Genomic DNA, 25,905 nt, shown 5'->3' with positions numbered 1-25,905 from the left:
CTCTGCTCCCCAGAGTGTCATTCCTGAGTCCTCTGGAACTGTTCCTCTACCTCCCCCTCCACCCCCTTCCTTCTCATCCTCGTTCTTCTACCTCTGTAATACTGTTTGTGCCAGCCTCATGTATGGAGAGGTCCCTTACTCTTCCCCCTGGCCTTGTGCCTCCCAGCTCTTGTCCTCATTAATGCCTCTCTTTTCGGGCTTCCTATGGTATTATCTTTCTTCAACTCCCATTCTGGAACCATACACCAAAATAAAATATAGAACTATTGCACCCTCACCTGGAATCCCCCTTCATGCCACATTTCTGTCACTACCCATGTAGGCTGACAGCCTTTGTCACAAAATGCTTTGGACAAGCTCAGAAATTCGTCTTCGTTGATGATAAGAACATGGAGGATGCTCTCAAGTGGATGGCAGGAAACCAGCTCCCCAGCGGCTGCTATGCCAGCGTGGGAAAGCTCTTTCACACAGCTTTGAAGGTACAGATCTGTCCACGGGTCTGAAGCCCACCGCCGTCTGGGAGGAACTCACACTTCTGACTGGGCAGAATCAAAAGAGCACTGGCCTGGGAGTCAGTTTTCTTCAGGTTTCAGCCCTGGCTCTGCGCGACCTTGGTCAACATACATAACCAGTCTGGCCTCAGCATTCACGTCTGCAGGATGGAAATATAAACTAGAATGTGGTTCTCAAAGCATGGTCCCCCCGTCAGGAGCATCAGCATCACCTGGGCACTAGTTTGAAATGCTCATTCTGGCTCCCAGCCCAGACCTACTGAATGAGAACTTTTGGGGTTGGGGTCAGCGATTTATGTTTTAACAAGCCCTCCAGATGATTCTGGTACACACTGAAGTTTGAGACCACTCCCTAGAAGATTTCTGGGTATATAACTATCTCCCTATATCCAAAGCAAAGCCGTTTCCTGTGCTGGGGACTGGTAGCAGCCCAGTGTTTTTTGTAAGGGGTTTATTCTGTACCAGTCACTGCTTTAAGCACTGTGCTTATTAAATACAATGTTTACAACAAATCAGTTAGCTAGGGATTGGTATACCATTATTAATCTCACTTTACAGATAAAGAAACTAAGGTGCGGAGACTAAGTAAGTTGCCCAAGGTGCATGCCAGTAAGTGATAGGGTTGAGATTTGAACCTTGACAGCTGGGCTCCAGCGGCACTGCTCTTGCCCATTCATGACATCGCCTGTACCCCTCCCAAGCACGGGTGAGGCGTAGGTGCTGCGGGATAACTTGTTCAATTCAGAACACACCCAGTGAAAGAAAGATTTGTACAAACTCCTAGAAATCATTATATCGCTCTTCCAGGGCCTGGATCAACAATCTTGAACACTGGAAAAAAAAAAAAAAAATCTCAGTGTAGGATTCGTTAGCATTCTTCGAGCAGCATCCTTTTTTGTTCTGTTTTGTTTTTGGTGGCTGGCCAGGATGGGGATCTGACTCATACAGCATCTTATCAGTCTCCCCTAAGTCTTCCTCTTCTCTTCTACACTGTGTGAAATATACCTGGGAGGTACATGACAGGATTTGACTAGAACACTATCCCAGAGGTTTTTTCCTCCTTCTTTCTTACTGGAACCAGCTACTGCATTAAGAAACCCATCACTTCAACCATGGTCAAGTGTTCAGATCACCTTATTTGGCCAGCCACCAAAAAAAATAAATAAATGAAAGAAAGAAAGAAAGAAAAACTCATCACTTGTGTAGTTGTGTAGTCAGGCTTAGTGGTTTGGCATGTAAGCTCCACAGTTAAACTCCCTGGGTTCAAATCCCAGTCCTGCTGGGCATTAGCCATGTAACCCTCAACAAGCTATTTAATCTTTTTAATTGTTCATTTTCTTGTCTATAGAAGGAGGATAATCATTTAGTTTAGGTATTTCTAAAAATTTGGTAAAATCTTTTTGGGAAAGGCATTAAGCAGGGAAGGTCTCACCTAGTCTCCCCTGGAGAAGAAGCTGGGCTTTGTGCTACTTGAGAGGAGTCCATGGGAGGAGATTCAGATTCAGTGACACAGCAGAGATTCTCTCCTTATTCCTCCCTTTTTTAACCTCTTATCCTCCATAACTTCTTCTTTTGGGTTTCCTAAATACCCACTCAGATGCCTCATGCTACCTCCTGTAGGCTCCTGTTTAAAGTTGTGCAGTTAATAAAATCCAGCCTATTCTCTCATTGTGTGTCCTGCAGGCTTGGAGCTACAGAAAGTCTACAGAAAAGAGCACATAAAAAAAAAAAATTCCCATTTAGAGAGGATACTTTTTTGCAATTTGCACATAATTCTTACGGGTGTTGGCTGCTGCCCTGACTCACCTCTTCCTGTTTCCCTCCAGGGCGGTGTTGATGATGAGATCTCCTTGACTGCCTACATCACAGCTGCATTGTTGGAGATGGGAAAAACCATAGATGTGAGGTTTTTTTTAGCTCCTCTATATTCTTATCATGCCTATTCTTAGGGACATTCACCCATATTTGTCCCTATGCACCCTTTTAAGGTTGAGGAAGATATGATGATTTCCTAATTACTATTCATTTTATAAGGAATGCCTTATAAATTCAGTTCTTCATCTTCACTTTTTAGGACCAAATGGTGAGTCAGGGTCTCTGGTGTCTAAGGAATTCTGTCATATCCGCCACCAACCCCTACACACAGGCCCTCTTAGCTTATACCTTCTCCCTGGCTGGAGAAATGGACATCAGAAACATTCTTCTGAAGAAGTTAGATCAACAGGCTGTCATCTCAGGTATGTTGGCCATGGTAGGTCTTTGGAATTGTGAAAACATGCTGTGAGTCATCTATGATTTTTCCTATTCTCCTCTGTCCCACAAATATTCAATTTTAGGATTAATTTTAGTAAAAGTTAAGTTATAACATCATTGTTAGGAGTTGTATGAGAAAGCCCACGTAAGTCCTCAAAGGGCGTTGCTGTACTTTTAACATGAAGAGAAACTAGGTGGTAGCAACTAGTCACAAAGCTCATTGGCAGACAGCACACCGAGGGTCCTGAGGCGGGAGCGGAGGGCAGCCCCCTCCACCCAGAAGCAGACAAGAGATCATGCCTGGGGTCCGAAGGCAGGAGCAGAGGGCAGCATCCCCAGGAACAACCTGGAAATACCACTTCCATGTTGGTGGCCCACCACAGCCACTGCCACAGCCATGGCTGCCACCAAAGTGGCAGATGGCACAGCAGTAGCCACAGCTGTCATGCAGGTGGCCCACCAGCCACTCAACTACATTGACACAAGGAGAGTCAGCAACGGAGACCAAAAAAAAGAGGATGTCTCCCTCCTCAAAGCTCAGCCCAGCATAATAGAAGAGGCAACTGCTCTACCAGATGACCAGACGTCAATATAGACACAGTAGAAATATGAAAACCCAAGGATAAAGGACACCACCAAATGAGTACAGTAATTCTCAAATGCTAAACCCTACAGAGCAGGAAACCCTTGAAATGACTGAAAATGAATTCCAAGCAACAATCTTAAGGAAACTCACTGAGATATGAGAAGACTCAGTTAACAACATAATGAAACAAGAAAAAAAATCCAGAATATGAAGGAGGGAATTTACAAAGAGATTAATACCTTTAAAAAAAATGTAGCATTTTAATGTAGGTGTTTACATGTATAAATTTTCCTCTAAGCACTGCATGAGCCCTGTGTTCTATAAATTTTGATATGTTGTGCTTTGATTTTTATCTCCAAGTACTCTCGAATTTCCCTGTGATTTTTCTTTTTACCCATTGTTTATTTGGGAAAGTGTCGTTTAATTTCCACACATTTGTGAATTTTCTAAATTTTCTTGTTATTATGGTCAGAAAACATATTTTTATGATTTTAGTCTTTTTAAATGTAGACTTGTTTTGTGGCCAAAAATAAATAATTTTAAAAATTTACTGGCATCATTGTACAATTGTCATTATTTTGAAGATCTTTGAAAGTTTTTTGGTGCAGAATTACTTTCAATATATTTAGAATAATATTCGAAGATACAATAGATCTTATAGATAAGATATTAATGCATTTTATTTATCTAGCAGTCTATTTAAAATTATACTTCTAGGCAGAAATTCACTCTGAGCTTTCATTTACATGATTATCGTTGCTGAGCTGTCCTTTCATATGGGCTCAGGGTGGTTTTCATCCTGTGTGTGTATAAGCTACAATAGTCATGGAATGGCTGTCGCAGGCAGAGATGGGAATACACCTGCCCCACCCTGTGTTGATTTGTTGCCATTAGCTCTTTTCCGTCATCTCTCATTGCAGGCTCTTGTGTTTACTGTTATGTTTTCCCAATTAGATCGCCTCCTGTGGGTTATTATCTCTAAACTTCTATTTAACTAGATTTCTAACTTCCACTCTTCTCATTTCCATTTGTTCTTCTTTCTTTTCAAGTTATCTGTCATCTTGGCTGTCATAGAGGTTTGTTTTGGTCTCATATTCTGTGTGATTGCTCTCATCATATTTTATTTGATCACCCTCATTAGCATTTCTTCTATGGTTTCTCAGAATTCTTACATGCATTATCCTGTTTTTGTTTTTAAAAAGGTTAAACCTTTAATCAAGTAAAGTAAATGTGGAAAAATTTATAAAATTCTATAAGCAAGGAACATGCTCCCAAACACATCAGATTCTTATAAGAACTTCCTACTTAGCTATCCTCACTAGCATGAGAACTTATGAATTAACAAGGATGGTTTTTATGTAATTGTTGGGGGCAGGAGCATTTATTGATGCCCTCAACTTTACCTTAGGGAGTTATGTGTGGATGTACACACACACACACACACACACACACACACACACACACACACACACACACACACACACACGTCATGGTCAATTAATCAGCTGATTCTGAAAAATAGTTTTTTCTAACCCATAATTAATTCTTGCTTGGTATTTTTTCCACTCTAAGGTGCAGCATTTACAAAGTATATAAGGGAAAGTCAGTTTTTTCCAAGATCTCCCTAGTTATGCTTCTTTTTCCATAGGAGAATCCATTCACTGGAGCCAGAAACCTACTCAGTCATCAGATGCCAGCCTTTGGTCTCAGCCTGCGGCTCTGGATGTGGAGCTCACAGCATATGTACTCTTGGCCCAGCTTACCCAGGACAGTCTGTCTCAAAAGGAGATAGCCAAGGCCACTAGCATAGTGGCTTGGTTGGCCAAACAACGCAATGCATATGGGGGCTTCTCTTCCACTCAGGTAAACAGCCTGCTCCCCACTGCCATGTATCAGGTAGGATTAGATCCTATGCGGAGACAGAGGAAAAAATATTGCCCTTGACCTTTAGGTGCAGGGTCTTATAATTCTACAGAGAGGGAGAAAAAGCATGTGAAAAATACATAGAAAGAATCATAAAATTGAGTCATATGAGCACATAAATTGTACCAGATGCATTTAATTTTCTTTCTTTACAGAGTGCAGAACATCATGAGATCCATGTTTTACCTGTAAATAGGGCATATATAATTATGGCTAAATTTGTATATTAATAAATTAGAAAGCCCATTACATGGTTTGTAAACATAAAAGCATGATTTATGGGCATAACTCCTTCTGCTATTGCAGTTGTTGAAAAACTGATAAGATATAGCCTTTACTCTAAATAATTTACAGACTAAAGGAAAAGCTAAGTCAAATTCTATATCTTACAAAGCAGGATCTAGTTGTATAACATAATAAAGGTATAAAAGATACACTACTGAATTTCAAAAGAGAGAAATAGCTTCCATCAGCGTGAGGGATAACAAGTCTCCACGAGGGTGTGGCATTTGAGGCAGATCTAAAAGGATTTGTAAAATTTTGATAGGCAACTGTGGAAAGGAAAAGGGAATGGTGTGAATAGAGTCACCAGTTTGCAAAGGTGTTGAATGGCTGATGGGAAAACTGGTTTAGTGGAAATATATGAGGCTTAAATTGGAAAGGTAGGGTAGGTTCATATTATGAAAGGTTTTGGGTGTCAGACTTGAGTTTGTATCTAACTCTAAAGAGATTTTAATATTTTGTTTTGTTTTTTAGCTTTGTTTCAGAAGATTAATCTGTCATTTGGTATATGGGATAATTTAAAGGAGAGAGATCAGGAGACTTTCATTTGTCTAGGTTAGGGGCAAAAGGAAATTGAATTAGTGGGGTGGTAGTAGGGGAAAAAAGGGGGGTAAAATTGTATGATAAGTTCAAAGGGTGTCATAAAAATTATCTTAGATTATCACAAAGAGAGTAGTCAAAAATTCATTTGTTCTGAAAATATTATTAAATATATACCATGTCCAAATCACTTCAAGGAGGATACAGAAGTAAAATAGGAGAAAAATATGTCTTGTTCTCATTGGGATTATAGTTTGACTTGTTGAAATTAGGACCAATTTCACTGAAAATGTAACATGTAAGTTAGACCTGGAAGAATTAACAGATTTTAATAGATTGAATGTTTGGTAAAAATGTTAAGAGCCCTGAGTTTGAATATGGTAATGACCATATATGGTAAAAATTATATAATACTATGCTTCCCTGTTTCAGGGAAATTCTTGGCTAAAATTAGGAAAGACTTTCTTCTCCTTGCTCAGCCCCTAAATAATTGTAACATATGATAATATTTTTAGAAAGCAGTGGGTAAAACATTTAGAACTCTCAGTGGCAGGTATATGTCAGAATTTTTTTTTTTTTTTTTTTTGTCGTTTTCGTGACCGGTGCTCAGCCAGTGAGTGCACCGGTCATTCCTATATAGGATCCGAACCCGCGGTGGGAGCGTCGCCGCGCTCCCAGCGCTGCACTCTACCGAGTGTGCCACGGGCTCGGCCCGTCAGAATTATTTTTTAATAAAATCCTTGGCTATTACAAGAAGTCACATATCACATGTCACCCACATTGGTTTTTCAGCTGATGGTGAGGTCCCTTTCCTTGAATTGCTTCCATGTGTTCAAGCAGTAAAAACCTCTCTGGCTTCAGTTCATGAAGGGTAGACAAAAATTGTAGATGACCAACTTGTGCAGATATAACTTGTTCACAGCTTCCCCAGGGTGGGTGACCTGTTTTCCTATTTTATAGGACAGTAATGATGTCTAAATATGAATGAATGTTCTTTTTCATTTGAACTATGAAGAAGTGGGTTCCTTTACTTTGTAGTATATATATTTTACAAAGTGTCAAGCATGCAGAAATTCTCGTAACTTAGGGCAAGATATGACAAGTTTGCTGAACACTTCTTTCTTTTTTTCTTTCCCCTAGCTGTAACTTAAATAAATTATGTTTTCAGAATGGAAATTTTCAAACTATGCAATACAGGCTCTCTTAGTGACAATTTATCTGCCTTATTCCCAGATGAAGAAAAGATTGTCACATGACATAATGGCTAAAAAGCATTGGCCTGCAAGGAAAGGCTTTCCAGGGATCCCAGATGCCCTTTCTGACTGACACAGAAGATCATCACACAGTTAATTAACTTCATAGATTGTGCAGTTTCTAGGGCTGTCAAGTTACTGCTGTTTCCTTCCCAAATAAGGAAGCTGTAAAATATATACTGAACCACTCGATTCTAGCAGTAACCCCTTCTGAAGCTACGTTTGATTTCTTTTTCTTTCTTTCTTTTTTTTTTTTTCTTGCAGCTGGCCGGTATGGGGAACCAAACCCTTGACTTTGGTGTTACAAGGTCACACTCTAACCAACTGAGCTAACCGGCCAGCCCCTAGGTGTGATTCCTAAATATGAATTTATTAGATTAGCCAAGTAACCTGTGGATGTTCAATAATAACTTGTTGATGGTGATTTTCTGTAGAAGCAAGATACTATGATTTCTATGTCAGCTTCCTCAGAGGAGGTAGATGCAGTTCTCTAGATACTTAGAAGAGGTCATCCATGTCAGATAACAACCGCCAGATGTGTGGGTTATAGAGTTGTCTAAGGTTAATTTCAGTGGCTTACAAAATGGTAAGCATATTCTTGGTTGTTTTTCTCAGGATACTGTAGTTGCTCTCCAAGCTCTTGCCAAATATGCCACGACTGCTTATGTGCCATCTGAGGAAGTCAACCTGGCTGTAAAATCCACTGAGAATTTCCAGCGCACTTTCAATGTGCAGTCTGCCAACAGATTGGTATCTCAGCAGGAGGCTCTGCCCAACATCCCTGGAGCGTATACTTTAGAGGCCTCAGGCCAGGGCTGTGTCTATGTCCAGGTAAGCAAAGATCCATGAGGATGAGTATGCATTGGGAAGGAGGGTCTGAGGGCATCTTTGCTTCAAGTAGAACTTTCTCTCTGTTATTTGTAAGGAAAATAGTTTTGAACTGCACAATCTCTAAAGTTCTTTCCAAGTCTGATTTGGTTATCCATTTCTTCCTACTAGATGGTGTTGAGATATAATATTCTCCCTCCTAAAAACATGGAAACCTTTAGGATAACTGTGGAAATGGGAAAAGCTAGATGTGAGCAAAATACTGCACCTCGGTCCTTTACTCTCACTATCCACACCAGGTGAGGAACTCTGAGGTGGTTGTGGTGAGACCTTGGTCATAGGAGCAGAGCTGGGGTGTGTGTGTGTGTGTGTGTGTGTGTGTGTGTGTGTGTGTGTGTGTTGGGGATGCAGAGTGCACTGAAAGAGGAAATAATAGACTCACACATTTGCTTCTTCCTGCCCTCAGTTATGTGGGGAGTCGCAGCTCTTCCAATATGGCTATTGTGGAAGTAAAGATGCTCTCTGGGTTCAGCCCCATGGAGGGCACCAAGCAGTTGGTAAGTTGCTTCTGTTTTCTTCATTTAAGTAGCTCTGACAAGACCTAACATTATCATGGGCATCACGGTGTGTGTGTGTGTGTGTGTGTGTGTACAGCTAATGATCGGATTACCTAAATGGGTTACAAAGGTGAATCAGGTATATGAAATGGAGCCTGTAATAGTCTTGATTCCTTTTTCACAGACTATCTTGTTTCCTTGATCATGACAGAGGTTTGGAAGATTACCCGAGGGGATAGGGAAGGCTCTTGCTCTTGGTCTCCATGTTTTTCTTTTTCTTTTTTTATTCAGCTTCTCCAGCAACCACTGGTGAAAAGGGTTGAATCTGGAACTGACAAACTTAACATTTACTTGGAAGAGGTAGGTGTTCAGGAAATGGACTAAAGGACTTATTGCTTATGTATCTTTGTGACTTCCCTTCTAATGTATATGTGTATATGTAATATACTAGTGTCACAAACCAGAGAAGAGGGACCTGAGAGAGTGAGTCCATAACAACGGAATGTGTTCTGCCTTTATGCTGCTATTCTATAAAACACCCTGTTGCACCTCTAGAGGAGCACTGCCCAACAGTGCTGTGAGTCATTTATATCATTTTGCAATTTCTAGCCACATTTAGTAGAGAGACAGATTAAATTAATTTTAATAATATATTTTGTTGAAAGTTACATACCCCCAATACTTCCATTTTACCATATAGTTATCATGCAAAAATATTAATGAGATCTGTACATTCTTTTTTCCCCTGTACTACATCTTTGAAATCAGCACATCTCAATGCTGACTGTCCACATGTCACGTGCTCAGTAACCACAAGCAACACTGCAAAGCCCTGCAGTATAATATAGTGGTTAATAGCAGGAGCTTTGAAGCCAGACTGCTTGGGCTAAAATCTTGGCGCTAGCATTGGCTGTGTAACTTTGGGCCAGTTGCTGAATGTCTCTGTTTCCTGAGCTGTAAAACGAGTGTGGATAGTGGTGGTAATGAATGAGTCCTGTGGGATTCCCATACTCCAGGGGAATCCCTGACTCATGTGGGTCCAAGTGCTAGCCGCTGTAGGATTTCCAATCACACCCACCAGATGGAACTTAAAGGGAAGGCCTTTTATTTCGAAAGATGTTGACTGGGAGACAGAGGATAAAATCCCACTGTGTCCCCAGTTGAGGGCTGCGCTTTATATAGGTAAATGTGATGGGGAGACAAGATGTCTTCAAGTGAGATGGACGTCTGCTTCCTACTTTGAGAGATGTATGGGGTGAGACAGGATGTCTGCTTTTGATACAGTCTTAGTTAATTATTAAGGGCTAACTATAAAGGGAAAACAAAGTTAGTTATATAGTGTATATCTGAATGGGGAGAGATTTCTACTTTTACAGTTGTAAAAATAGTTATCTATCTCATAGATCTATGGAAAGAATTAATTTAAGACAAGTAGAAATATTTAGAACTGTGACTGGTATAGAGTAAGCCTTCGATAAACATTAGCTATTGATATTTTAATGTAATATTACTATTAATTAATATTAATTAGACTTATTGTATATAACTTTTCATTTCAACAAAACAAGAAGTTCTCAAGGACTAGTAATGTTCCAAAAATTGTTACAATGCTTGTTTTTATTGTATTCTATTCCATACAAGGAAAAAAGTGTCCATATTATATAACCAACAGATAAGAATATCCCGAATAAAAATTTACTGTTGTTAGTAACATCCATTTCCAACCCCTGCTCACCTACCGAACCGTTCATCTAAATGTGGTGTCTTATCTTGCAGGGAGGCAGGGTCTTGTTATTTTGAGTGTGCCCTCTGCTTTCTTTTGAGACAATTCTAGTTAGCTCATCCAGAACAACCCTGAAATCATGATGTTGCCATTGTTTAAAATTCTGCAGCGTTTGTTATGCTTTCATACATACCTTATTTAAGTCTCACAGCATCCTTCCTTGTATATAAGGAGACTGAGGCGTGGTGTGATAGAGTGGTGTGTCCAAGTCACACTGTCAGTCAGTGGCCAAGGCGGCAGTAGAACCTGGGGATTCTAATTTCCACAATACCATTCTTGAGATTGTAATGACCCGCTCATCAGTGTACCCTGCCAAATCTGTCAGTCGGCTTCTAATTTGAGATACCAAGTCTAATGACTGTTAGGTCAGTGAGACAAACAGAATAAAAGGCTTCGAGCCAAATGTTATCAAGCAAGGGAGTTTACTCCAGTGAACCTGGAGAGGAAACTGAAAATCAGTTTTCTGCCCCTGTACAGACCAGCAGAGTCTTTATAGGGTTTGTCTGGGAGGGGGTTGGGCAACTATTCTGAGCACTCAGCATTCCATAATGGCTTTGTGGTTTTCCTGTTCTGTATGAGACATTCTTATCAGAATGCACCAGCCTCGAGGAAAAGGGAGGGGGTAGGGGGACAGGGTGAGTTGTACCAGGTGTCCTTATTGGAATGCACCTGCCTAGAGGGAAAGGGAGGTGGAAGGGGAACAGGGTGAGTGAGTGGTCAACATGGCTGTGCTTATGTTAAGCTGATTGTGAGGCCTAGTAATGACCTAAACTCCAATGTTCATGATTATATCTGTGGTTATTTCCTCTTTTCTGTATATCTTCTTCCTTTTCCTCTTCATCAATTTCACCACTGATCTTATTCACATTTATGGTCTTTCTTTTTTCCTAATAAATTTAGACTGTAAATTTCCCTCTAAGTACATTCATCTGTGTCCCACATTTTGTTTTGGTTGGTTTGTTTGGCGGCCGGCTGGTGCTGGGATCCAAACCCTTGACCTTGGTATTGCAACCCTGTGCTCTAATGAACTGAGCTAACTGGCCAGCCCTGTCCCACAATTTTTGACAAGCAGTGTTTTCATAACCATTTCTAACCAGTCCTAAATATTTCTTAATCTTTTGGGAAACATAAAATTTCCAAAGCCATCCTTTTGTTATTAATTTCTAATTTTATTGTGTTATGGTCTGAGAACATAGTCTTCATGATGGTGATCCTCTGGAATGTACTGAAGTTTCTTTTATTATCTAATATATGATCTATTTTTGTAAATGTTCAGCGTGTACTCCAAAAGAATGTCTGTTCCCTTTCTCTTGGGTATGGATTCTGATCTAGAGCTAAAAGTCTGAGATCATTATTTCTATTGTACATGTATTTGATAATTCTGTTTATTTTTTTGCTTGATCTGACATTTTTCTGTGAAGGGTGTGTTCAAATATCCAATTATAATGTTTGATTTATCCATTTATTTATACATTTCTGTCAGTTTCTTGATTTGTTTTGAGACTACATAATTAGATACGTATATGATTTTATGAAAATACCTTCTCATTCAGTTTTCCTTTTATTAGTATATACTGTCCTTTTCCAATTATTATATATATGTATACATATTTATATTGTATATTTTTGCCTTAGATTCCTACACACACACACATATTTTTTGCCCATTTGGTCAAATGTTGAGACTGCTATCTCAGTGTTCTTTTGGTTCATGTTAGTCATTTACTTTAAATCTTTACATTACCAAGTGGTGAACAAGAACAGTGGTTCTAAAAACTTTTCATTCAGGATCCCTTTTCACTCTTAATTCACCTCAAAGAGCTTTTGGTGATGTGGGTTATAGCTATGGATATTTATATTAGAAAATAAAACTAAGAAAATCTTAAAATATTTATTAATTAAAAAGCAACCATAATACACTCACTACATCTTCATATAAGTAACACATTTTTACAAAAATAATCATTTTCCAAAACAAACAATGAGAATAGTGGCATCGTTTTACATTTGTGCTTTAATATCTGGCCATGACAGAATGAAACTTTTGTACCCACTTCTGTATTCAGTCTGTTGAAGTGTCACATATCAAGTCATCTCTGACAGCCTTGTCCACTTGTAAGAGAATGAGAGTGAAAAAAGCAAGTCATGTCTTAGTATTATTCTGAAAATAGTTCTGATCTTGAAGACCACCAGAGACAGTCTCAGGGACCCCTGGCATTCCCGGACCTCACTATGAGAAGCACTGTACCTGAAGAACTTGGGAAATTCCTTCCAATTAGGCATTGATAACTCCATATCAAATTTATAACACGAATGTTATTTTCTTGTTATATGAGGTTAATTTATACAATTGTCTTAGATTCTTCATTTATTCATTTACTTAACAAATATTTATTGAACAACCAATACATGTCAGACACTCTTCTAAGTGATGGAGATGTAGCAATGAGAACAATAGATATGATCCCTGGGGTCTTCCTGGAGCTGATATTCTAGTGGAGAGACAAATAATATGCAAGTTTTTTAAATATCCATATGTGAGTGTACAGACACATATTTTTTCAGTAATTTCAGGAGTAATACATGCTATGCAGGCAGGATAAGGGGATAAAGAGTGCTGGTGGGATAGGCGAGGGATATCACTATTTTTTTATATTTTTTTATTTTTTTATTTTTTTTACATTCAAAATGGACATGGCTCTTTTAAGATAAGATGATCAAGAAAGGGCTCTCTGAGGAGGTGTCATTGGATCAGAGACCTGACTGAAGAGAGAATACCAACAAGGGAGCATAGGACTGTTGGAGTAAAGTGCAAGTTTGTTTTTTTGGCTACTTTGATTAATTTCGTGGAGGAAGCATGGGTTAGGATGGACCATAAATGGAGGGAATTGCTTTACAAGAGGGCCAGAGAGCTGTGAAATCCTAAGAAGAAAGACCAGGAAGCCATATCTTTAAGACTGGCATAGAGCAGAAGGCATAGGTAGAGGGTTTCGGAAAATTTGCATGTAGACAGCAAGGGTCTTTCAACCCGCACATTACATCGAGTGTTATTTTCATTTTAGTTTTAATGTGCTGTTTCATCTGACTTCCTCACAGCTCAGTAAAAAGACTCAGACCTATACCTTCACCATCAGCCAAAGTGTGTTGGTCACCAACCTGAAACCAGCAACTGTCAGAGTTTATGACTACTACCTACTAGGTGAGGGCTGGGATCTGGGACCTCTTTTAATTTTACAAATATTCCTTCCCAAGCCAAGTAGCACTTAATTACATTACTCAACCTCCTAAAACATTTTAATTCAATTACATGCCATTTTTAAAAAGTCTTCTACCCTGAGACATTTTATATGATGTGGTCCTTCGACCTAAGGAACAATGTGGACCATTGTTCTCAAAAGGCTATTTCTTTTTTTTTTTTTTTTTTGTCTTTTTCGTGACCGGCACTCAGCCAGTGAGTGCACCGGCCATTCCTATATAGGATCCGAACCCGCGGCGGGAGCATTGCTGCGCTCCCAGCACCACACTCTCCCGAGTGCACCACGGGCTTGGCCCTCAAAAGGCTATTGCTAATATTTTTGCTGTGATTAATAATTTACCACAACATTGCAAATATTAGTAATTAAAACCTTGTAATTCTGAATATGCTTATAACCTGTAGGGATCCTCTGAAAAGGGCTAAAGCAGTAGTTTTATGAAGCATTTTCTCTCTGAAAGTATGAAGCCTTCGAAGTAATAATATATGTCATTTTATTTTACAGATGAACAGGCAACAATGCAGTATTCTGATCCCTGCAAATGAGTTTAGTCCGTCAGAGAAAAAGGTATTGGGGTAAGGTGGGAGTATTCAGAAGTTAGAGGACGCTCAAAAGAGTAACTCAAGACACTTTGAGTTACTGTTACTATCTTTTGGAAGCATATGTTTGATAGAAAGTGGGTTTTCCTCTTTTTGTACTAAATTCTCGAAGAGAGGGCAAAATTTCCATAGTTTACATTAGAAAAAGCGAATAGTAGCATTTGTATGAGAGCTTCTATGTGATTTTTAAAAACAATATTTTTTCCTGTCAAACTGAAAATACATTGATTTTCCTAGTTATTTTTACATAATATATCTTTGCTATATAGAAATTCTAAGACAAGGGAGGAGGAAAAGTGGTGGACTACTGGGCACAGAACTATGCTGTCTACCCTGAGTGAATCATTGCGCAGTGTGTGCATGTGTTGAAACAACACTCTGTACCCCACAAATATGTACGAATAAATGTTAAAATATTTTGAGAAAAGTACTAAGATGAAGGTAAAGTTTACCTGATTCCACTCCTGTGAGATAACACTATTAATAATCTCATCGTGCATTTGTTGAAAATTTTTTTCTATATAGAGATGTTAGGTACCCTGATATCTGTCATAGTGAAAAGCTTCTCCATAAATGTAAAGACTTTCTGAGTATCATGATATCTTCTTTTTTGTTTGTTTGCTTTTCAGGATAGAAGAAGGGAAGAGATTACATGAATGCTCCATGACATTACCGGAGGGTAGAACATTCTTCTGCCTCTTCAAGCAAAACTCATTCAGTCGGATAATCTGATGTATCTGATTGACTAGTGGATGGGTAACAGATCAGCCCACCTGGACAGGCAGACGGGATAGGAATAGTCACACCAAGGACACGTTACATGGGAAAGATCACGGGGAAGAGACGTGGTTTAGCCATTCTGTTTAGCCATTTAGGGAACTCTCCATTATTAGAAATAGACTTTTGAGAACAGTGGTCCACATTGTTCTTTAGGTCGAAGGACCACATCATGTAAAAGATCTCAGGGTAAAAGACTTTGTATAAATGGCATGTGATTGAATTGGTGGTAGAGGGTGATTGAGGGAAGATACAAATGTCTTCCTGGAGGTTAAATCTAAGGGAAGATGTGATTTAGGGATTTGGGAACAGGCTAAAAAATAAAGTTTGGAAAGAAGATGTGTGCATTTGGCTGTGTGCCTGTTTCTTTGGGTACCAAAGGATGTTTTCTGTTTTTGTTTTAAACATGATGATCATCTTTTAACAAAACCTCACAATTTGGCTTCTTCCTTAAACCTTTTGACCCAGACTTCTCAGGTAATCATGTTAAAGATGCAGGGAGGGGTCAGAATAGAGTTCGGATTGGGGGCTGTGTTCTGCCAGCCCACTCCTGCAGCGCCGTGGCTGATGACAGGAGCAGTGGCTGGCCAGGGTCCCGTCCACCTCCGCTTCTCTCCTGCGTGACGCCCCGGCCTCTCTCCACATGGATACCTGTCATTGTGTAAGCTCTTCCTCGGAGGAATGCCTTTGTTCTGGAAACAGATTCAAAGACAGAGGAATAAGGGGAGTCAGGCTGGTGATGTTTAAACAGAGAAGATTTTTCAGGTAATTGTGTCTTTTATCCTGAATACCCACCGGAGTCATTATGCTCCCCTGAAATATAAAGTCGTACTGAAAGAGCCAGGGAAAAGTAAGCGCGTGCTGGAGAGGATTTTGTCCTAAACCCAGGGACACACTTGCATGAACTGTTCTTTCCCTGTCTCCTCCACCCTAGAGTCTCTGTCCTGGTCCTTCTAGGAGTTCCCAAAGGGAGGAAAGATGGGGGAAGATACGGAAGGGAGGTCATCCCCACGCCTGCCTTACCTCTCAGGTATCAAGGGAAGAGAACAGGAGCTCTAAGGAGAAGAGGGCCATGGCAAAAGCTCCGCGCGCTCGCCAAGGGCTCCAGCGCCTGTACGCTTTGGGTCTGTAGCTCTTACCAGAACTTCCCCTCTTTTGGAATGGAAGGAGGTGGTGATCCCCAAGACGGAGGCAGTTATATGAGCAGAATACATTTTAAGCGATTACAAAAACTCCTTATTCTCGTTTCTTTTGGGTTTTAGATAGGGAAAAAAGAATATTCTTATGACTTAAATTACCAACTACACTGAATAAAAGGATGTTAATAAAAAAAATGTACATGGTTTAACTCACTGAAACATAAACAAGGTGATTTAAGGATTACGTGGCATTTAGCAATCAAAAAGACAGTATTATAGTACTTATAGTAAGTCCACAATACATACACTTATATAACAGATACTGTACCAGGCCTAGGAATACAAAGATAAATAAAACAAAGTTCCTATTCTCAAAAAGCTCACAGACTAGTGGAGGGAGGAAACAAATTAAGTCATACTACTGTGTGACAAAAATTGATAGAAAGTACAAAACCCTATGGGAGTACATAGTAGAGGCACCTTCCCAGACTGAGATGGGGAAGGGGAGGTCAGGGAAAGCTTCTGCGGGTTGATGCCTGTGCTGGATGAGCGACAACCAGAAAATGAGAAGAGAAGGCATGTTTGGGCAAAGTGAGCTACAGGTAAAAAAGAGGTGGGAGAAAGTGCGGTATTTCACCCAAGTAGTTCAGTGTGCTCATGGATTGTGTGTGTGTCCTAAAAGTTAGATTGGAGACATAGAGGTTGGACCATGACTTGCCACGACTTGCTTTTCAGAAAGGTCATTCTAATAACAGCGTGAAGAGTGGGGTAGAGAAGGGGAAAGCTGATGTCCTTGAAACCATGTAGGAGACCGTTACAGTAATCCAGGTACAAACTGGTCCACTGGCAGTGGACATGAAGAGAAGGACACAGTCAACAGTTAGTCAACTTGCAGGATAGAATTAGGAAGAGTTCGTGATGTCAAAAACAAAACGCACCCGTTAAGGAGATGCTTTATTCAGGCTACTGCAGTAGAAAGCATGTTTATTAACGAGTAACATCTCCAAGAAAAAGAAGGAGACCTGAGGTTTTATAGAGGCAGAAAAACCGGGAGTCGTACACGAATCTTATGGGAGTCGTGAGCAAGGATGGAGATGCGCCTTTTTATGAAATATGCAAGATCAAGATGGTCCTTTGCAGTTAACTGTTTTCCCGGAACTCAAAGGGCTGGGGGTTTTGGTCAACAGGAGGATGAGTGCCTTTCTTAACTGGCCTATTTCCCAGAAGTGCAGGTGGTTCGCCATTGTCAGTGACTGATTGGGTGTAAGAAAGGGGAATCAGGGAAGAGTCTGGGAAGGTTGCCAGAACTCTAAACTGTGGCCTTTGTAGGGGAAGAAAAAGTTTTCTTCTACCCAGTTATGTTTAGCAACTGGGGCCTGCAAATTAAACTGACAAAAGACAGATGAATGGGAGAAAACGTTTATGGTGCATGCATGTGAGAGCTTCCTAGGAAAGAAGTGGTTAGGTCCAGGGGCTTACCTACCACTTAACAATATTTAGGTGGAGAACTGACAAGACAAAAGAAGAGGGATTTGGGCATTTAAGGGTGGTAAATTATGGGAAGGTAAATATATGGAAGGCACTATGGAAAACAAGAGTTATTTTGGTAAGTTTCGTTTATGCAGATTCACGTTGGTGCCAGCTTTCTGTCTTCTGTGATGAGGGTTGATGTCCTCCTCTGCTATGGGAGAAGAAAGGGGAGATACCTTTCTTCACAAACGGAAATTTACACCCTGCTATTAGGCAGAAAGTGGAAAAATAGTTCCCCCTGTGTCTGCTGTCTTTTTAAATTGTCTTCAGCTCAAAATAATTCTTAGGCCAAAGTTGCATGTTTGGGGTGTCATATTCTGATCCCTTTCAGCTATGTGGATCCATCCACATATGATCCCTTTCTTCTGTATCGTTCTATATATATATCTTTCTTCTATATCTCTACCTAATGGTGCCACCCATTTAGGTAGAGATATAGAAGGATAGAAAATAGTGTGTTCTGTTTAGTATATTGAGTTTGCGAATTTGTGATGCCTGCAGGTGGAGGCGTTAAGCCAGTGGTATATAATGGCTTAGGTCAACCACTAAGGAAAGAGATCTGGATAGGAGACAAAGATTGGTAGTTAGCAGCAAACAGGTGGTGAGAAGCCAAGGGCACAAACAGTCCTAGCCAGGAGCCATGAGAGGAGAAGAGGAGAGAAGGAAAGGGAGACAAAAGAAGGAGAGGAGTCCAGAGCCCAGGACCCCGCAGTAATGATCACCTGAGGAAGCCGTCCCGTCCTCTCCCTTTCTCTTGAATCCCGCTCTTCAGCTGGCTGGCTAGCTCAGTTGGTAGAGCGTGCTGCCGATAATACCAAGGTCAGGGGCCAGCTGCAAAAAACACCAAGAAAAAAAATCCCACTCTTCATCTAGGATATAGTAGGAAACGGAATTGAGGAAGAAAAGCAATATCAGGAAAGAGCCCTACTTTAATATGCAAAATATACAACAGAGAAATTTGGGGCGCAGAGAAATTTTTATCCCTCTTCCAGTAGCGCTGATTCAAATTATTAACATTTCTCCTCCATACTGTTGCAAAAACCCTGTTTCTGCTTGTCCTATCTCAAAACACTACCCCACCACTACACCTATTATTACATATTATATGAGGGTGCTTCAAAGAGCATGTGGAAAAATAGAATTAAAAGATAATACGAATCTTTCCACGAGCTTTTTGAAGTACCCTCATATATTCTCTATACACGTGACTGTCCCCATTTATTCATCTAACTCTTTTGAATGTCTAGTGATTTCAGGTGATATGCTGGTAGAAATATCTATTTAAAATCCTAATCTGGGCTGGCCAGTTAGCTCAGTTGGTTAGAGCATGGTGTTACAACACCAAGGTCATGGGTTCAGATCCCAGCATAGGCCCACCACGGAAAAAAAAAAAAAAAAACAAGTAAAATGCTAATCTGACTATTTCGTTCCTTTGCTTAAAACCCTTTAGGAGCTCCCTGGGGGACATGAGACTTGCATGACTGGCCTCTTCCTGCGCCCCTCACTCCATCTCCCCGTTTTCAGCCTTCCAGCTCACACTGACTTCTCCAGGAATACCAAAAGACATCTATTTCTCAGTTTCACTATGCTCTTTGATAGCTTTGATGTATGCTTTTTATCACACTTGAAGAGCTTTCATCTCTTCCGCCTGGAGGACTTCCACCAGTCCTACAAAGTATGGCCTCCAAGGTGTGTTTTCCACTCTAGTACTCTAGTACATCTCCCCCCCAAAAACCTCTGCTCCTACAGCACCTTGCACTTCCTGCTGAGGACTTACCAAACTGGTTCACATTTTCTGTTAACTCCCCCACCGAATGAAAAGTCCTTGAGAGCTCATCCCCTCATACACTGGGTACTTCTAATGCCTCTCCATCATCCCTTCTCCTGTTCATCACTTACAAAAAGCACAGTTTTATCTGGAGCAGCAACATGCCCAGCTAAAATCGTCCTCCTCTCAGAATTACTTGCAGTTAGGTGTGGCCACGTGGCAGAATTCTAGCCTACAAAAATCAGATGGAAGTCTCTGGAAAATGTTTCTCTTCCTGAATAAAATGACAAAGCCTCTCAAAGGAAAAGCTTTTGGCCTTTCTACCTTCTTCCTGACTGTAGCAAGGACAAAATACCTGGAGGAAGAGCAGTCTTTTTGCAGCTGTGCAGGTTAAAGCCATGCACTGAAGATGAGAGAGCAGAGAGATAAAAGCAGCCTTGTTACTCGATGACATCACGGATCCAGCCTGGACTGTGGGCCCTCAGACATCTTGAATAGGCAATGAGAAAAATAAATTATTTTTATTTTTAAAACTTTTAAAATTGAAGTATAATAAGCACATAGAAAGTGTATATATCGTAAACATGTAGTTCAGTGAATTTTCACAAATTGAAAACACCCATGTAACCAGCATCCAGAACATTACCAGCATCCGTGAAGCCCATTTCCCAGTCTTGGTCACCAATAGCCAGTGGTAACCACTATGCTGACTTCTGACACCAGAGATTAGACTTGCCTGTACTCTTTGCCTATAAAAACAAGAATATGTAAGAATATGTACTGTTGTTTCTGACTTATTTTCCTCAACAAAATATTTGAGATATTCATCAATGCTGTTGTGTGTAGTTATAGATTATTTATTCCCATTGATACGTAGTATTTCATCATGTGAATATACCTCAATTTATTTATCCATTGTAAAATTGATGGGAAGTTTGGTAGTTTCAGGATTTTGCTACCATGAATATTCTAAAACATGCCTTTTGGTGAACATATTTGTATGCACTCATGTCAGGTATATGCCTAGCAGTGTAATTGCTGGGTCATAGGGTATACCCATGTTCTGCTTTAGTAGATAGCATAAAACTATTTTCCAAAGTGTTTGAACCAATTTACAATCTCAGTAGGAATGTATGAGAATATTCCAGTTATTTCACATCTTCGTCAACACTTTGGTTTGTCCTGGCTTGTTTATTTTAGCCATTGTGTTAAATGTGCACTGTATTACAGTGGTCTTATTTGAATATTCCTGCTAACTAACAAAGGTGAGCACTTTTTAAAAAAACTTTATTGACCACTTGGATATCCTCTTTTTTTTTTTTTTTTAACAGCTCTATTAAGATGCAATTCACATAGCATACAATTCACCCATTAAAGTGTACAATGCAATGGTTTTTAGTGTATTCACACTTATGTGCAACTGTCACTACAGTCAATTTTAGAACATTTTCATCACCACGGAAAGAAACTCCATACAATTTAGCTATCATCCTTTATCCCCACTTCCCCGACCCGGCCCAAAGCAACCACTAACCTACTTTCTGTCTCTACAGGTTTTCTTATTCTGAACATCCGTATGAATATAGTCATTAATATGTGGACTTTAATGACTGGCTTCTTTCACTTATAATGATTTCAGCATTTATCTTAGTTGTCGCATCAGTATTTTATTCCTTTTTAAGGTCAGATAATACTCAATTGTTTGAATATGCCACATTTTGCTTATCCATTAGTCTATTGATGGCCATTTGGGTTGTTTTCTCCTTTTTGCTATTATGAATAATGCGGCTATAAACATTCATGCAGAAGTTTTTGAGTGGATATATGTTTTTATTTCTACTGGGTATGTACCTAGGAATGGAATTGCTGGGTCATAAGATAACTCTGTGTTTAATCATTTGAGGAATTGCTAGACTGTTTTCCAAGGTGGCGATATCACTTTACGTTCCCACTAGCAGTGCATAAGAGTTCTGACTTCTCTGAATCCTGACCAAAATTTATTATCTGACTTTTTGATTTTAGTCATCCTAGTGGGTATAAAGTAATGTCTCATTGTGGTTGGATATCCTATTTTATAAAGTGTTCAAAGCTTTTTTCTATTTTTCTATCAGGTTGACTTTCTTTTGGAATTCATTATATAGTCTAGGTAAGAGGCTTTTGTCAGATATATGTATTGCAAATGTCTTCTTCCAGTCTGTGGGTTATCATTCTTTTAAGTGTTTGGCGAACGAAAGTTCTTAATGTAGTTCAAGTGAGTGCTTCTTATGATCTATTTAAGAGATCTTTACTCTGGGGTCACAAAAATGTTTTCCTTATGTTTTCATCTAAAAGCTTTTTTTTGTTTGTTTGTTTTAATTTTCACATTTATACAATGCATCTGAAATTGCTTTTGCATATGATGTGAGATAGGGGTCAAGATACATTGTTCTCCTTTGTAGATATCCAGTTGACTCAGCACCATTTATTGAAAGACCACCCTTCCCCTACTAGGTTACAGTGTGTTGCTTTTCTTATAAATAAGCTAACCATACATGCAAGAGTTTATTTCTGGATTTTGTTTTGTTTCTTTATTTAGTTTGCCTGTCCTTGCAACAATACCACATACAAAAAAACTATAGTTCTATCATAGTTTTGCTGTCTGGTAGTGTAGTCTTCTAGTTTTGTGATTCTTCTTCAAGACAGTCTTGGCTATTCCTGGCATTTTGCATTTCCATATGAATTTAAATCAGTTTGTTAATTTCCTCAAAAAACCTGCTGGGAATTTGGGAGGATTGCTTTGAAGCTATAGATTTGAAGGTGACTGACATCTTTATAGTATTAAGTCTTTCAATTTATGAACACATTCTATCCCCTAAGTACTGAGGCCAGCCTCAATTTCTTTAAGCAATGTGTGTAGTTTTCAATGAAGTAATGTTGCACATCTTCTATTACACTTATTTCTGGGTACTTGATGTTATTGTAAATGGTATTAGTATTCACATTTCATTTTCTATTTGTTTTGTATTAGGACCTAAAATCCAGCAACGTTGTTAAACTTACTTATTTTCCCAATTTTCCCATGGGTTCTTTTAGATTATCTAGGTACACAATCCTGTAGTCCATGAATAATGACAGCATAGTGGACTCTAGCACACCACCCAGAACTACTCCCCTTCAAGACAAAAGCACTTATTCCTTCAGTTGCTGGGAGGTTAACAGCTGACAACTTGCAGTTGTGTCCCCTCTGGGCTATTGCCCTCAGCTATTGTCCCTCACTTGCCAGGGACAGCCATAACCAATAATTGGCTAATGTGAAGGATAAAGGCTCTGCCCCTTTGTCTCAATTCAGGACCACTCTGCACAACCATCTCAGCTCTGGGGCTCCTCGCAAGATTTGTTGTGACTGTATCGCAGCCCAGCTTCTCCCTCTGCACCAACCTGATTCCTTTATTTCCCCATAGATGTTGATCTGGAGAGCATTCCCTAATAAATTTGCTGCATGCAAATCTATATGTCAAATTCTGCTTACTGAACACCTGATCTGTAACAATGGCACCAGAATTAATTGAAGAAAACAGACTATAAATTGTGCTTTTGAAGTTAAGTCATCAACTGACCAGCTGCTGAAGAGGACCCCATCACTGTAGGCAGATGGGGCATTGATCGCCCCTGGCATTGTTAGCAGTGCAATTGTTGAAATTTCTACCAATATTCGACTGAAATGGCATATCTGTGGAGACAAATGCAGGGGGCCAGCTATTGTATCAGGTATTTGAGAAGTACAGGGGAAATAGAACTTATAAGGATAATGGTATTGGATGGCTTTTGATGAGGGGCTATAGATGCTTTGGAGAAAGATAATTACATGTTGAAGGTGATTAATAAGCAATAAAATGCTAAGTATGAAAGTCAGAAGGCCTCCTGGCAGGATTTGAAAACTTCCAACTTCAGTCAGAGAGCTAGAAAAACTAAAAACCAAATCCATGATTTCATCATAAGAGGAAAAGCTCCAGAGGAGGTTGAATTTCCAGCCATTGCAGATCTGGTATGCCAAGGTCAAGGTACTGTTTGGGAAGGATTGGGACTCTGAGACATGAGATGGGGACATCGTCAACCTCTTGATTTTTAAAGCTAGAATATTCCCTTAGGCTTCTTAGCTACATTAGCACTTCAGCTATACCTCTTGCATTGCTCATGTCTCTTATACTTTGTGTTTGTCTTTACAATGCTTCCTGCTAGACTATAAATCTTTGAGAGCAGGATCCACGTGGGATTTATTCACCTTTGACCCCTCTCTACCATATAGCATGTGCTCGATACTATTTATTTGATTAATAACACATGTGAATCACATATTAACCAAGATCAAATGTAAAAGACAACTACAGGGAACCTTTGTGATTTTTAGATAAGAGGTACCAAAATATACATTGTACAGTGACTGTGATATAAATAATAGGAAATGACCATTAGACACCAACCTCATCTCTCTGGGCTTTATCTTCTCTGCTCTTCCTCTTCACATTTAAATCTGAAATAGTATTTGAGGTGTCTCTTTAGGTAATCACTATTTAAGAAGCCTTTTTCATTAAGGGGGGAGGTGGATAGAAGGGAAAATAAATTGAGGTGAAAGAGGAGTGAGAAAATAGGAAAGGGAAATGAGGCCCCTGACACATGGAGCCCAAGCTGCACTCCAGCATGTTTAAGCAATGAGCACGTGACTGAGACTGTAGGAGCCTCGGCAGGTAGTGCACGGCGAGCCAGGGATAAAAACGGTGCCAGCCCGGCGTGCAGCAGGACCGCCGCTTGTACTTCTGTCTTCGTCCTCAGCAGCACAGCCCGTTGTTCTTCTTTCTGGGTGTGTTCTGCTCCTTTGATACTGTTTTGTCCTCTCTCAAGTTCCCTGATGGAATAGTGGGAAAAGGGAAAATAGTTGGGATAAAAGAAGTATAAGAAAAAGAGGGATGAAAAAGTAGAAAGGATAAACAAGATATGTGTATTAGTCTGTTTCTGTTGCCTGTAACTGAATACCTGAAACTGAGTAATTTCTAAAGAAATACAATTTATTTCTTACAGTTTTGGAGGCTGAGAAGTCTGTGATCCAGGAGGCACATCTGATGAGGGCCTTCTACAGTGACACAGGGTATCATATGTCAAGGATGGGTTGAGCAAGAGAGCTCACCTGCTCACTCTCTGTCCTTAAACGCCATCAGAACCACACTCATTACTCCATGAGTGGATCAATCTATTCACAAAAGCACAGTCCTCACAATCTAATCATCTCCTAAAGGCCTGACCTTTTAGATATCATAACCACATTTCCCAACCTCTTAGCTCTATTACAAAGGGGGCCAAGTTTCCTGTACAAGAACTTTTGGAGGACACATTGAACACACTGTAATAATGATAAACTTAAAAATCTGCTCTGACTAGATCAGCTAAATTGTAGTGTCTTGTGAAGTTGGGATAAGTCAGCAGTCACATCTGCGTGTCTTGGAAAATGTTTTCATAAAACCATTTTAATTTAGAAGCCAGACATGCTGGCACCAGAAGAAGTAATAGAATAGTCTAGAATGCTTCTTGTAACCCTTACCCTAGATTCCTGCATGTAGAATGTAACCTAGTAACCATCTAAAATCTCTATATATGTACTAGTCAATAGAAAACTGATGTAATGATTAGGGGGCTGTCATCTTCTCTCTCTCCTTTGATTCTCCTCCTTCGTGTGATTATAAAATGCTGAGTTCTGCTGGCCCCCTTCGGAACACATTTCTCAGGGCAACCTGTCCTATGCATTTCCTGGCTGCAGTCGTTATATCGGCTAATTAAATTCCATGCTTACATGTTTGGCCTCATTTTCTTTCGGCTCAACACGTAACATGTAAAAGAGCTGAGGAAAAACAGGAAAAAGACATCAGGGAGAGGAGAGTTTTGTCAAGGATGGTATCCCTCCCACCCTACCCAAGGTCCCTTCCTTGTTAATGGCCAAGGATTCCTCAATTTTATGAACTTCCTCTCTTTAATAATACTGCAGGGCTCTTTCTCAATTCCGCCAAACTGTGACTGTATAAAACTCCAATTTTCTATGCTGATACAAAACTCAGTTTTGAGGCAGAAAATTCAAGATAATCATGAAAGGAATATGGGTTTTGCAATAGTGTTAGAAAAACGTACTGTGAGATACCTTATGCAAATGTGTGTGTCCCTTTATTTGGGGGCAAGAATCTTGTCATAATTTGTAAGTGGAAAAACACTGTATGACATTCTCTTCTACAGAGAGATTAGAGTCATGGTTAGAGAAAGATATAACCTCTCTACAGAGAGGTTAGAGTCACGGTTAGA

General features: G+C 39.8%; 1 protein-coding gene across 1 annotated transcript in view; it reads left to right on the top strand.

Annotated features, from left to right (window-relative positions):
* LOC134361241 (alpha-2-macroglobulin-like protein 1) overlaps positions 1 to 14,316 on the top strand; it is a 35,718-nt gene extending 21,402 nt beyond the window's left edge. Inside the window, 10 exon segments of the mRNA XM_063076257.1 lie at positions 323 to 479; positions 2,339 to 2,413; positions 2,587 to 2,749; positions 5,000 to 5,214; positions 7,965 to 8,180; positions 8,349 to 8,476; positions 8,644 to 8,734; positions 9,026 to 9,094; positions 13,614 to 13,716; positions 14,276 to 14,316. Coding sequence (XP_062932327.1) covers positions 323 to 479; positions 2,339 to 2,413; positions 2,587 to 2,749; positions 5,000 to 5,214; positions 7,965 to 8,180; positions 8,349 to 8,476; positions 8,644 to 8,734; positions 9,026 to 9,094; positions 13,614 to 13,716; positions 14,276 to 14,316 — 1,258 coding nt within the window.
* The last annotated feature ends 11,589 nt before the right edge of the window (positions 14,317 to 25,905 follow it).

This window comes from Cynocephalus volans, chromosome 12, assembly GCF_027409185.1.
Source record: "Cynocephalus volans isolate mCynVol1 chromosome 12, mCynVol1.pri, whole genome shotgun sequence".
NCBI classification, from domain to species: Eukaryota; Metazoa; Chordata; class Mammalia; order Dermoptera; family Cynocephalidae; genus Cynocephalus; species Cynocephalus volans.
Note: the sequence above shows the minus strand (reverse complement) of the source record. Positions and strands in the feature narration are given on the sequence as shown.